The 13,917-nt window shown below is 38.2% G+C and overlaps 1 protein-coding gene across 2 annotated transcripts in view; it reads right to left on the bottom strand.

The window, feature by feature from the left end:
- Nucleotides 1-4,779: 4,779 nt before the first annotated feature.
- Nucleotides 4,780-13,917, bottom strand: part of LOC126187650 (trans-Golgi network integral membrane protein TGN38-like) — a 65,233-nt gene continuing 56,095 nt past the window's right edge. For both annotated transcript variants that reach the window (XM_049928858.1, XM_049928859.1), the window contains exon 4: nt 4,780-5,286. In XM_049928858.1, the coding sequence (XP_049784815.1) occupies nt 5,146-5,286 (141 nt within the window). In that variant the 3' untranslated portion in view covers nt 4,780-5,145. The remainder of the gene's footprint in view (nt 5,287-13,917) is intronic.

Genomic DNA, 13,917 nt, shown 5'->3' with positions numbered 1-13,917 from the left:
TGTACTGTGGAGACCTCACGCCCCACGTTTTGAGCAATTTGGCGGTACGTCCACCCGGCCTCCCGCATGCCCACTATACGCCCTCGCTCAAAGTCCGTCAACTGCACATACGGTTCACGTCCACGCTGTCGCGGCATGCTACCAGTGTTAAAGACTGCGATGGAGCTCCGTATGCCACGGCAAACTGGCTGACACTGACGGCGGCGGTGCACAAATGCTGCGCAGCTAGCGCCATTCGACGGCCAACACCGCGGTTCCTGGTGTGTCCGCTGTGCCGTGCGTGTGATCATTGCTTGTACAGCCCTCTTGCAGTGTCCGGAGCAAGTATGGTGGGTCTGACACACCGGTGTCAATGTGTTCTTTTTTCCATTTCCAGGAGTGTATTTTGTTTCCCAAGTAAGAACTTTTGTATTTTTGTATTCTAACATGACAGAATCTTAGGTTTTTCATGTGTTTTGAAAAAAATTCTGAGAAATTGGTGAAATAATGTTGTGAATACCAGTTTTTGGAGCTGTACCATAATAAATTCCAACAACTGTGATCAAGCAAATTTTTGTGATTCTTTCTTGCATGGCCTATGTGCCAAGCCAGCCTGTCCTACAGGACAAAAGCAATTCTTTCTAGTAAAAGATGCTGACAGAGTACACTTTCATCCGTCTGCTGAATGCACTAACATTTCACGTCACCAGCTAGTGAAGAGGGTGGTGTGAGAAAAGTGTTATGTGGCTGCTACAAGATGCGTCCTGGGGAGCACAGGGCAGTGAAGTTGTTCTCTTTGTTTCTAACTTTCAGACTGAGCAGACAACTTCATGCCATCTGCATCTATGTCTATGTCTGTGTCTGTGTCTGTTCTCTCTGACTGCCCACTGGCCAATTCAAATGTGAACCACCTTTCTCTCCCCTTCCTAGTCTTGTTATTTCCTTTACTCTCACACTGGCAGACATCCCTACAGTCTGGCCTGACTGAGCTCTCATGCACCCTGTACTGATGGAATATAGTCAGAAGTTAATTTTATTTCTTCTTTGTATATCCATAATTAAAATGGACAACTTGGGACGTCAGCTGGTATAATATATGTTAAAAAATGACGTAATTCCTCCAGTTGTATTAGGGTGTTGGTTTTATTGGCAACTAGTTTCAATGTTGTTACATCATCATCTTCAGGCCCATACTTGTTGACAGTAACCGTATGTGTCTAACACATACTACTACTGTTAGACACATACGGTTACTGTCAACAAGTATGGGCCTGAAGATGATGATGTTGCCAATAAAACCAACACCTCAACACCTTAATACAGCCAGAGGAATTACGTCATTTTTTAACATAGGTTCAAACCCTCTCTACCATCCTTAACACAGGCAACATCCACACAGGTGCGATCTGTACACAACTTTAAACATGCCCCACAGATGAAGAGATTGAAACAATGTACAATGAAATAAATAAATTATTCAAATCACTGGAGACAAAAACGTAAATGGAGCCTGGAAAACGACAAGAAGAAACTACATAATATAATTTTGCACATAGCACAATTTAGCCATTCCTAATACAAGGTGGGGCAATAAAAGTGGCCCAGGGAACAGAGTTCCAGGGTACAAAGAAACACAGCAGAAGAAAGGAAATACAGTACTAACCTGACAATACCAGATGTTGAAAGTGACCACCATTCATCTCTTCACACTTTTGGCTACTAGTCAGCAAGTTGCTGAAGGCAGATTGAACTTGGTCGGCTGGAATTGCTGCAATGTCATCTGAAATCATCAGTCTTGAAGACTGTGAGGGTTGTTGCTATACATCTTAGACTCCAGGGCTTGCACACAAAGTAATCGTACACAGATGGATCAAGTGTTCTGGGTGGCCAGTTGGGACCGTGACCAGGCTGACCTCTGCAAACAACTCTGTCAGTGCGAAGATCGTGTAAATGTGCTACAAGATTCAGCAGGCTGTATGGACAGTTGCTCCATCCTGTTGGAAGCAACTCTGTGTCTTTTCCTCCTCCTCAATTAATGCTGCCACTAGTCCAGGCCACTTTTATTTGCCCCTCCCCCCCCCCCCCCCACCCCTCCATACTTGACACACAAATCATGTGTAACTGGATACTATAGAAGACGAATGTGTTGTTTTGAGTAGTAGCATAATAAAGACAGCAGTGGGACAAATAGGCAGAAGCCCCACTAGAAATCCTTGTGTAACACAAAAGATACTGAATTTAAATGAAAAATGGGTACAATATATAAACACAGCAAGTGAAGCAGGCGAAACAGGAAAGGACTCATGGCTATCACAGAGATTCCATGCTACAGAAGCAGATAAAAGCTGCCCATTGAAAAATTAGAGAAACATGTGGAGAAAAGAGAACCACCTATCTGATTATCAAGAGCACTGATGGAAAGCCAATATTAAGCAAAGAAGGGAAAGCCATAAGATGGGAGGAATATATATAGAAGGGGGAAGGAAGGAAGACTGGGTTTAACATCCTGTTGACATTGAGGTCATTAGAGACGGAGCATAACTCGGATTGTGTCAAGGATGGGGAAGGAAATGCACTTTCAATGGGACCATCACAGCATTTGGCTGGAGCAATTTAGGGAAATCACAAAAAACCTAAATTTGGATGGCAGGACTCTGGTTTGAACCGCCATCCTTCCAAATGCGAGTCCAGCATGCTCACCACCTCGCTCGGTGGTATGCGTATAGGGACTACACAAGAGAAATGAACTTGGAATGCAATACAATGGAAAGCAAAGAAGAATTAGATGAAAAGTTGGTAGGTATGATACTGTACAAATAATCTTACACCACACTGAAAGAAACCCGACACCTGTAATATGATACTGTACAAATAATTTAACAGCACACTGAAAGAAACACAACACCTGTAACAGACACCCCTTCAGAATTATTGAGATACTTGGGAGAATGTAACATTCCACCTAGTATGCAAGATATGAGATGCAAGAAATATCCTCAGACTTCATGAAGCATGTGCTGACATGTGTGAATATTACTGTCCTACCAGTTCAATAAGTCATATTCAGGGTACTGATAGTTTACTGAATAATTTTTAAACAAACAGATCAATACATGGAGTCATTACTAAAAATAAGAATAAACTTTGTGAAGATTGAGTTACTCTGTTTCATTATTCTGGAACATATATTCTAAACAGCATACCATGCACTATAAGAAGTTCAGTTACTGATTAAGTTCAGTTCACAAGGAGCCCGAAATATTTATTGGTGGCCAACTCCTCCTACTCCAATGACCATTTATATAATAAAACCAACCGCACAGTTCAACACAGTAATGTGATTGCCATAAATACGTATTGTGAACTGTTTACCATTGCACAATGTGTGGTTGCAATAGCCTAAGAATGAGCTTACACACTTCCATGTGTAAACATTTAGGTACTAATGAGAAATACAAAGGACCATTTCATTTGGGATCCGTGGAAGAAACATTAAGACATCTTCCCCCCTCTCTTCCCCATAAATATGTATTATATATCCTTGTTTCATGACAGGTTCTACACTGTTGAGGAGCTATGAATCTATGAAATGAAAAGTATATTTATATTTCAACTGCTCTTTGACTATTGGAAAAGAGAGGCACTGAGCCAAATGATCTTATTCTTGTTGATGTAATGGGCCACAATTTTGGTTTAACAGGCAGATTACAACCTTGTGGCAAATACTTTCTTTCATTGAAGAAAAACTGATTTCATCTGTTATTAGCACATTCAACAAACCAACTGACGTTTTACTAGGCTATGACAATTAGGAACAGTGTATTTCCTTTAATACCATAGAGGAAATTATGAAATTTCATTTTCAATTTAGCCACTCAATGCTGTAGGCCCCAAAAAGAGATGTTTGGCTTTTCACCTGCTGAAGTTAAGTATTCACAAATGTCACATTCACAATGGAAAGATACAACTGATGACTAAACAGTACAAGACTTCCCATCAAGGAGAAGCACATTGCCTATTTCATCGGTGAACGAAAGACGGTATAAAATAATTTTGGTTTATTTGTGATAGAGCAAATTCAAAAACTTCTAACTGGTCCTAATAACAGTTGCAGTAAAGCCTTTTAGAATGCAAGAAATACTGATGATGGATATGGAGGGAGATGAAGGGTACTGGAAATGGAGCATGTCAGCAAGGAAGACAGAAGAATGAAGAAAGAAAGTAACAGAGCTTGTTATTACTTTAAGAACCAAATAAATGCATAGAAAAGAACCAGATTCCTTATTTATTTTTCTTGTTGTGTATATTTTGAGTGTTTAATCTGAACTAATGAAAACTACTGCAGATCACTGTAATGCATGGAATCAGCCACAGTGGACAGTTTTCCAAAGTTTTTGTATTTCTTCAACTGACACATAAAGCAAGAAGTTACAATGAACATGTTTATGACTGGTGCAAAATATAGTTATTTGTTTGTTCAGGAAATTTAAATAGGAATAACCCATATTTTTAAACAAGAAACTATGTTTCACAATGATCCAGTCTATAGTTTTTACAGATCTATGCTCAGTATTCACTATACAAAACCAACTTGAGTCTTTGTTGCAATTGTCATTACACTGACTCTACTTAAAAAACTAAGTTTCATGCTATTAAAGTGAACTGTGGCAATAAGAGTAAAAATAACAAATTTAGTGAAAATACTTGAGATATATCTTTACTTAGTGTCAAATGCTCGTCATTGTCTCTACAGAAAATACACTGAGGCACACACACTCTGATGACACAATATAACAAACATTCAGTTATTCAAATTTATTTGTTTAGCCTTGAGAGGGTGACATACACAATTTGCAACAAAATTCCATGTTTCAGTAGCTGTCAAAATATCTCTTGCCGCACTCCACCACCTTTATTAATTGGTCAGTTAAAAAACTTTCATGTAGAAAACAGTTGTTACACACACACACACACACACACACACACACACACACACACACACACACTGCTCAAGTCCAACAATGCCTTTAAGGATCACTTGAATATTTCCTTTTAGGATTCTAGAAGTTACTCTTATTCATAAGATCACAGAACAGCACTGTCATCTTCGGTTGCTTGCTTGTTCTTTCACAGCAACATAATTACAAATAAAATGGGCAGGAACATTCAATATATAACTTGTGTGACTGAGGCACTCTTTGACGATGAGATAGCTTCTTCCAAGTTGCTGTCCAGTTTGCGATATCCTGACGTATTAGGTCGTCTCCTGCCACGCCTGGAACGTCCTTCCAGTGCAAGAGCCAATATCTGCAACAATGCACACATTGCACACAGCCTTCCTTTGTACAATTATATAATATATACAAATATCTACCTTTTAAAGTGCTGTTTATCATACTGTGTGAAAGTGCTTCAGAAAAAGTGGTAGCACTGATTTTAGGACACTGGCAGAGTTTTGTTATGGCACTAAGCTACGTGTTTGATGGAGCCCATTTATGAAAGGTAAAGACACTGTAGAGGCAGTTCTGGCATTACACTTGATAATGGAAGCAAGGCTTAGGACAAATGAAGACATAGCCACATTATCTGTCGATCTAGAAAAATGGTGCAGGATGTTCAAAATTACAAGAAAATATGTATAACTTATGTGGGATGATAAGATGTACAAGCACCAAGAGGGAACAATAAAAATGGAAGACCAAGGATAAAGTACTTGGATTAAAAATGGTATAAGGAAGGGGTGTAATCTTCCACCTTATGTTCCATCTATACATTGAAGAAGCAATGACAGAAATAAATGAGAGATTCAAGAGTGGGATTACAATTCAATGTGAAAGACTACCAATGATAAGATTTGCTGATGACATTGCTATCCTCAGTGGAAGTGAAGAAGAATCACATGATCTGCTGAATTGAATGAACAGTCTTTGAGTACAGAATATGGATTGAGATTAAATTGGAAAAGGATGAAAGTAATGAGAAGCAGCAGAAATGAGATTAGTGGTTACTCTAACATCAATCTAATCACAAAGAAGAGGAAGTTTAAATATTCTGGACCTTTGGAATCAAAATAACATACAATCGACAAAGAAGGCAGACATAAAAAGTCAATTAGTACAGGCAAAGAGGGCATCCCTTGCCAAAAGAAGCTTATTAGTGTCAAACACTGGTCTCAACATGAGGAAGAAATTTCTGAGACTGTACATTTGGAGCACAGCTTTGTATTGTAGTGAATCATGGATTGTGTAGTGAAAGATTGGAACAGAAAAACTGGAACAGAAAGAAAACAAACCACTACAGAAGATGTTGAAAATGGGTGTACTGAGAAGCAGGCATTCCAGGTTAAAGTGAACCTAATGTGCGATTTTTGAAACCTGACTTTTGTAATAACAAATGCTACTTATAAATAACTTAAACACTGAAAACAATCAATTTTTGACAAAATAATTTAATTGGATAGATAAAAAATCTACTCACCAAGCGGCAGCAGAGCACACACATAAAAGACAGCTGTAATTAGGCATGCTTTTGGGGTTCCTTCTTCAGGAAGAAGGGTTGAAGGAGAAGGAAGAAGGGTGAAGGAAAAGGACTGGAGAGGACAAGGAAAAGGAGTAGAATTCGGAAGAGTCACCCAGAACCCCGGCTCAGGGGAGACTTACTGGATGGGATGAGAAGGAAAGACTTATTATCGGGGATTGCACCGGATGAGATTTGAAAACCTGAGAGTTAAAAGGTGGAAGAAGGGGTAATATGCAAGACAGAGATTGCTGCTTTAAAAGCTTGCAGGAGTTAATCAGAGTCGTCTTACCTGTCTATTCTCCACCGACCTTCTCCCACTTCTGTTACATACAATTAGCTTGAAGTTTAAGCAGTAATCTCTGCCTTGCATATTACCCTGCCTCCCACCCTTAAGCTCTCAGGTTTTCAAATCCCATCCAATGCAGTCCACAACAATCAGTCTTTTCTTCTCATTACATGTGATAAGTCTCCCCTGACCAGCAGTTTTGGGCAACTTTCTCAAAATCTAGCCCTTTTCCTAGACCTCTCCAGTCTTTTCCCTTCACTCCCTTCCCCTTCAACCCTTCTGCCTGAAGAAGGAGCCACTGGCTCCGAAAGCTTCCCTAATTACACCCATCTTTTATGTGAGTGCTCTACTGCCATTTGCTGAGTAGATGTTTTTAACTATCCAATTAAATTATAGCTTAAACACTGGATTTCTTACAAATAAGATTTGTTATTCAAAATATGTAGTATTTTTATTTCTAGAAAATTTCTTTTTGGTCAGGCTTCAACAAAATACATAACAGTAAATTTGCCATAGTAATGTTTTCTGCCCCATACTCAAATTAACTTTAACAGTACTTATTTTACTGCAACAGGAAGTTAGATAAGATTATTGAGAACATTATTACACTTACTGTGAATGTAAGGAAATGAATGATTTTAAGATAATTTTAAGATAATTATAATCTTTTATAAGCATGCTGTGAAAATAAAACTGTTAAAAAAATGAGAAAAGTTTCTATAAATTCCTAATTTAAAATGGCAGGATATTGCATTTTTGTGAAAGTTGGACTAAATACGTGGTATTTAAGAAACTACACCACAATTCTAATAAATATTTAATAATTATCTGATAATTTCCTGTAATGGGTGTTACATATTTTTTGTACTGGGTATTTTAAATGATTTTGTATTGAGAATTACATAGCACCTATATGGGTTTCCAGATAAAATATTACATGACCTAAAAATATTACACTGAATTACATGAAAATAATAATTTAAATTTTAATTAGAATTTAAATAATTGAATAACTCAGTGTGCAATTTTTGTGAATTTAAGGCTACTGTACATTACATGTTCATAAAATGGAGTCTCCAATAGTAACTGTTAAGTCTAGTCAGGAAAAGTTGAAATCTGACTCAGTGAAGTGGAGGTAACATTTAGAAAAACAAAAAGAATGTGACAAAGCTAGGAGACTGAAAGTGAAGGAAAAGGTAGATAAAAACAAACATCTTGAAGAAGAGAATAGAAGTAAGATTCGAGAAAGAGTAAGACTGCATAGAGAGAAAAAGAAAGGTGTAGTTTCAACTACAGGTGCTTCTGACTCACCTATTGGGACTTATCAATGTGCTCAGTCTTTTGGAAGGGCAGTAAATGAAGCAAAAACGTATTTCCCAATCTGTCCCAATAAGAAGATAATTGTTCTTAAACAACTGGCATTATTGGACCTGCTATCCCCTCAGCCCCTAAGAAAACCAGGCGATCATCAACTCTGACAAATGAAGTCAAATTAGCGATTCAACAGTTGTTCTGCAGTGACAAAATTAGTTGGCTGGCACCTGGCTGATAAGATGTCAAGTCTGACAAAAATCTTGTATCTGGGGAAGATCCCACATACTGAAGAGATATATAGTCAATGTATATGAGGGGAAGCATATGAAGAATTTGAGGCTTCTCATCCAGAAGTAAACACTGGCATGTCAGCATTCTTTTCTTTAGGTCCTCAGCATGTTATTTCAGTGATAAAACTCCTCATAATGTTTATGTTTGCATACACCACAGCACTATCATTAATTTCGTAGAGGCTCTTTCAAAACACATATTGGGCTTCCCAAAGACCCTTAAACAACTAATATTAGCTTTAACATCTGACTTAGATGATGACAAATGTATATGTGTCTGAAATGTTCCAATATTAACTTCCACATTAAAAATTAATTAAGTCCAATGCCATTAAAAAAAATTATCAGCTGGCAACAATGGGATGTTGATGTCGATGAGTGCCATAAAGCAAATAACACTGATGGAACATGTGAATTAGCAAGAGTTTAACTTGTGGGAAAAAAACACATTTAAAGCTGCATATTTTGAGACACAGAGGGAAGACTTACTTGAAAAAAAAAAAAAAAAAAAAAAAAAAAAAAAAAAAAAAAAAAAAAAAAAAAAAAAAGAGCAGTACTCCAGGGCGACTTTCCAGAAAATTATTCAATGATACCCCAAGACAAAATTTGGTCTGCTCATTGGAGTCATAATCAAATTTCCATTTTCATTTCAGTGGAATATTTCTAGCTTACATGAAGAAGCATGTGAAGGATATCAAAAGTGTACATACTGACAAAGAGAAAGTTCTTCAAAAAGAGTTGGCATTTACAGAAAGATAGGATCATGTGTGCTCCATACCACAAATACAGGGGTAACATGACTTCAGGCTGTATAACCAGAATCATTGTTGATATCTGAAGCATTTCAGTCAGAAGTAAAGACAGTTGGTATTTGTTCTCTGGAAGTTGAGCAACTAAGTGCTAGTACAAGGCTTTACTACAAGCAGGTCTACTCGATTGTGAAGAAGAGTTAGGCAAAGTACAGGAGGAGGATGTGAATGCGGAACTGTTTGTTTTTGTTCAAGTTGCTGCTGAAAGTAGCAAACAGAAAATATTTACAGAATATAAAACAATTTGTTAGTGTATGCCAAAGTGCTGTGGATAAAGAAAGTGATGAAAAATAATATTTGTGCAATTTGTGAAAGTAGTAAAATTATTTAAATGAAAAGAAAGTGATGTTTCTCATGTAAAATTAACAAATATAATGGCTAAATTACTTATGACAAATATTACAATGGAAGGAGGGAGAGTTTTTATGAAGTTGGCAAAAATATTGATGTTACAGAAAAATATGTTTAATATAAATGTATCGCACTCAGAACCTTGAAAAAGGTAACTTTGATTCTTCTAGAACATTGAATTAATAATGTTAATGTTACAAAATTGACAGAGTTTAGAATGTAAACAAGTCTACAATTCATAAGAATGATGTAGTACGTGATTCCCGTTACAACCTGCGTAACACCTGACGCATCATATTTATTTTTTTATATTTTGATGATTATTCAAATTACTTACTCTGCAATAGTGGGGAAAATCTTTTTGTTCTTTACTTGTACCTCAGAATTTTATCAAGACTGAAGTTCAAATCTCTCAGAATTTTTAGTCTTTACCCGGTTTTAGAAATCCATTTGAAATAACACCCGTTACCTTACTCACTCAAAAAAAATCCTAAACTTATGCACTTTCCTCTTCAAAACTCAATCTACCTGCTCATGCAATTCCTATCAATCATCTTATTTTAAATGTGAAAATTTTCAGCTTTTATTGCTTGCAAATGTAACACCCGTTACAATTGAATGTCTGTAAAATAAGGAATGTGGAGGTTCTTTACAAGAAATACTGAGTGGAGGAACTTATGGAGAACACTGCCAATAAGATGGAGCATGAGGATAGGGTAAATATGAAGACATCAGAGAATAACTTTCACAATACTATAAGGAGCTGTAGAGTGGAAATATTGTAGTGGAAGACCTGATTTGAATGATTTGAATATATCCAACGAATAATTGAGGACACAATGTGCAAGTACAACTCTTGAGATGAAGAATTTGATACAGGATAAGAATTAGTAGTGGACTGCACCTAACCAGTCAGAATACTGAGTTTTGTATGTACGTAAAATGTGTTTCAAATACCTAAGACAAATATATATAGCTGGTTCATATAGCCAGTACACTGAAACAGAAGCTACTACACACTGGCTCACCCATATTGCATCTGCATTCAATCCTGCACCTAACAGTTTTCACTTGAAACCAAGCATTGGTCTGCAGAGACCACTTCATGAATGTGGAGACAATTTATATACTAATGTTATTGTATTGCCTCTGAAGTCATTTTGGGCATCAGTGAATTATCTTATCACACCCTTTAGATGTTGCTTAACCTTTATGTATCAAGGCAATAAGATCTAGCTTGTGACACTTTAAAAACCACAGATTTTGTGGAACACAGGCCCATACCTTATGTAGACATAAGACTACATTACAGTACTTAGGAAACAATGCCTATCTGAAGTTAACTTAACAATGGAAGTGTTCTTCACATATCATCCAGCCACACTATACATGTACAACTTCTTTTCCATTAATCTACAGACATACTGCTCCTATTACCATTACACACTGTAAACAGCTTCTAAAACTACACAACAATTCATCACATTCTAGACTGAAAATTAATAAAAATAGTAAAAACTAACAGCAGTATAAAGTTTGTATGTTATTTTGTTTTTGAGGTCTTCTCAAATGGACAAGTCAGGGCATATAAGATACAAGATGGTACCCACTGAGGAGAAAATGTTAGTGCAGTTATGATATGTTAACTTTTTGTGCATCTTTACGCGGAAAATTAAGACGGCATGGATATCACAAACCAAAACCAGTCGATAAGATAAAAAAATGACATGATCAGTTTCTCGACAACAGACTGTTTATACATCTACATCTACATTTATACTCCGCAAGCCACCCAACAGTGTGTGGCGGAGGGCACTTTACGTGCCACTGTCATTACCTCCCTTTTCTGTTCCAGTCGCGTATGGTTCGCGGGAAGAACGACTGTCTGAAAGCCTCTGTGTGCGCTCGAAGCTCTATAATTTTACATTCGTGATCTCCTCTGGAGGTATAAGTAAGAGGAAGCAATATATTCGATACCTCATCCAGAAACGCACCCTCTCGAAACCTGGACAGCAAGCTACACCGCGATGCAGAGCGCCTCTCTCACAGAGTCTGCCACTTGAGTTTGCTAAACATCTCCGTAACGCTATCACGGTTACCAAATAACCCTGTGACAAAACGCGCCGCTCTTCTTTGGATCTTCTCTATCTCCTCCGTCAACCCGATCTGGTACGGATCCCACACTGATGAGCAATACTCAAGTATAGGTCGAACAAGTGTTTTATAAGCCACCTCCTTTGTTGATGGACTACATTTTCTAAGGACTCTCCCAATGATTCTCAACCTGGTACCCGCCTTACCAACAATTAATTTTATATGATCATTCCACTTCAAATCATTCCGCACGCATACTCATACTCCCAGATATTTTACAGAAGTAACTGCTACCAGTGTTTGTTCCGCTATCATATAATCATACAATAAACGATCCTTCTTTCTATGTATTCGCAATACATTACATTTGTCTATGTTAAGGGTCAGTTGCCACTCCCTGCACCAAGTGCCTATCCGCTGCAGATCTTCCTGCATTTCGCTACAATTTTCTAATGCTGCAACTTCTCTGTATACTACAGCATCATCCGCGAAAAGCCGCATGGAACTTCCGACACTATCTACTAGGTCATTTATATATATTGTGAAAAGCAATGGTCCCATAACACTCCCCTGTGGCACGCCAGAGGTTACTTTAACGTCTGTAGACGTCTCTCCGTTGATAACAACATGCTGTGTTCTGTTTGCTAAAAACTCTTCAATCCAGCCACACAGCTGGTCTGATATTCCGTAGGCTCTTACTTTGTTTATCAGGCGACAGTGCGGAACTGTATCGAACGCCTTCCGGAAGTCAAGAAAAATAGCATCTACCTGGGAGCCTGTATCTAATATTTTCTGGGTCTCATGAACAAATAAAGCGAGTTGTGTCTCACACGATCACTGTTTCCGGAATCCATGTTGATTCCTACATAGTAGATTCTGGGTTTCCAAAAACGACATGATACTCGAGCAAAAAACATGTTCTAAAATTCTACAACAGATCAAAGTCAGAGATATAGGTCTATAGTTTTGCGCATCTGCTCGACGACCCTTCTTGAAGACTGGGACTACCTGTGCTCTTTTCCAGTCATTTGGAACCTTCCGTTCCTCTAGAGACTTGCGGTACACGGCTGTTAGAAGGGGGGCAAGTTCTTTCGCGTACTCTGTGTAGAATCGAATTGGTATCCCGTCAGGTCCAGTGGACTTTCCTCTGTTGAGTGATTCCAGTTGCTTTTCTATTCCTTGGACACTTATTTCGATGTCAGCCATTTTTTCGTTTGTGCGAGGATTTAGAGAAGGAACTGCAGTGCGGTCTTCCTGTGTGAAACAGCTTTGGAAAAAGGTGTTTAATATTTCAGCTTTACGCTTGTCATCCTCTGTTTCAATGCCATCATCATCCCGGAGTGTCTGGACATGCTGTTTCGAGCCACTTACTGATTTAACGTAAGACCAGAACTTCCTAGGATTTTCTGTCAAGTCGGTACCTAGTATTTTACTTTCGAATTGACTGAACGCTTCACGCATAGCCCTCCTTACGCTAACTTTGACATCGTTTAGCTTCTGTTTGTCTGAGAGGTTTTGGCTGCGTTTAAACTTGGAGTGAAGCTCTCTCTGCTTTCGCAGTAGTTTCCTAATTTTGTTGTTGTACCACGGTGGGTTTTTCCCGTCCCTCACAGTTTTACTCGGCACGTACCTGTCTAAAACGCATTTTACGATTGCCTTGAACTTTTTCCATAAACACTCAACATTGTCAGAGTCGGAACAGAAATTTTCGTTTTGATCTGTTAGGTAGTCTGAAATCTGCCTTCTATTACTCTTGCTAAACAGATAAACCTTCCTCCCTTTTTTTATATTCCTATTAACTTCCATATTCAGGGATGCTGCAATGGCCTTATGATCACTGATTCCCTGTTCTGCACTTACAGAGTCGAAAGGTTCGGGTCTGTTTGTTATCAGTAGGTCCAAGATGTTATCTCCACGAGTCGGTTCTCTGTTTAATTGCTCGAGGTAACTTTCGGATAGTGCATTCAGTATAATGTCACTCGATGCTCTGTCCCTACCACCCGTCCTAAACATCTGAGTGTCCCAGTCTATATCTGGTAAATTGAAATCTCCACCTAAGATTATAACATGCTGAGAAAATTTATGTGAAATGTATAAATGCATGAAGGAGGACAGTGTATTTATAATGAACAGGTAGCTGATGACTGTGAAAAATTCTGAATCCACACTCTATCCGCATGCCCTACAGGAAATTCCACTGCCTACAACTACTACGTTTGCTCATCTCGAAGACCTGTCAGAGATGTAGGCACACAAAGTGCAAATCCTACAGAAA

Source organism: Schistocerca cancellata, chromosome 5, assembly GCF_023864275.1.
Source record: "Schistocerca cancellata isolate TAMUIC-IGC-003103 chromosome 5, iqSchCanc2.1, whole genome shotgun sequence".
NCBI classification, from domain to species: domain Eukaryota; kingdom Metazoa; phylum Arthropoda; class Insecta; order Orthoptera; family Acrididae; genus Schistocerca; species Schistocerca cancellata.
The sequence above is the reverse complement of the archived record's forward strand: the minus strand, read 5'-3'. Positions and strand labels throughout refer to the sequence as shown.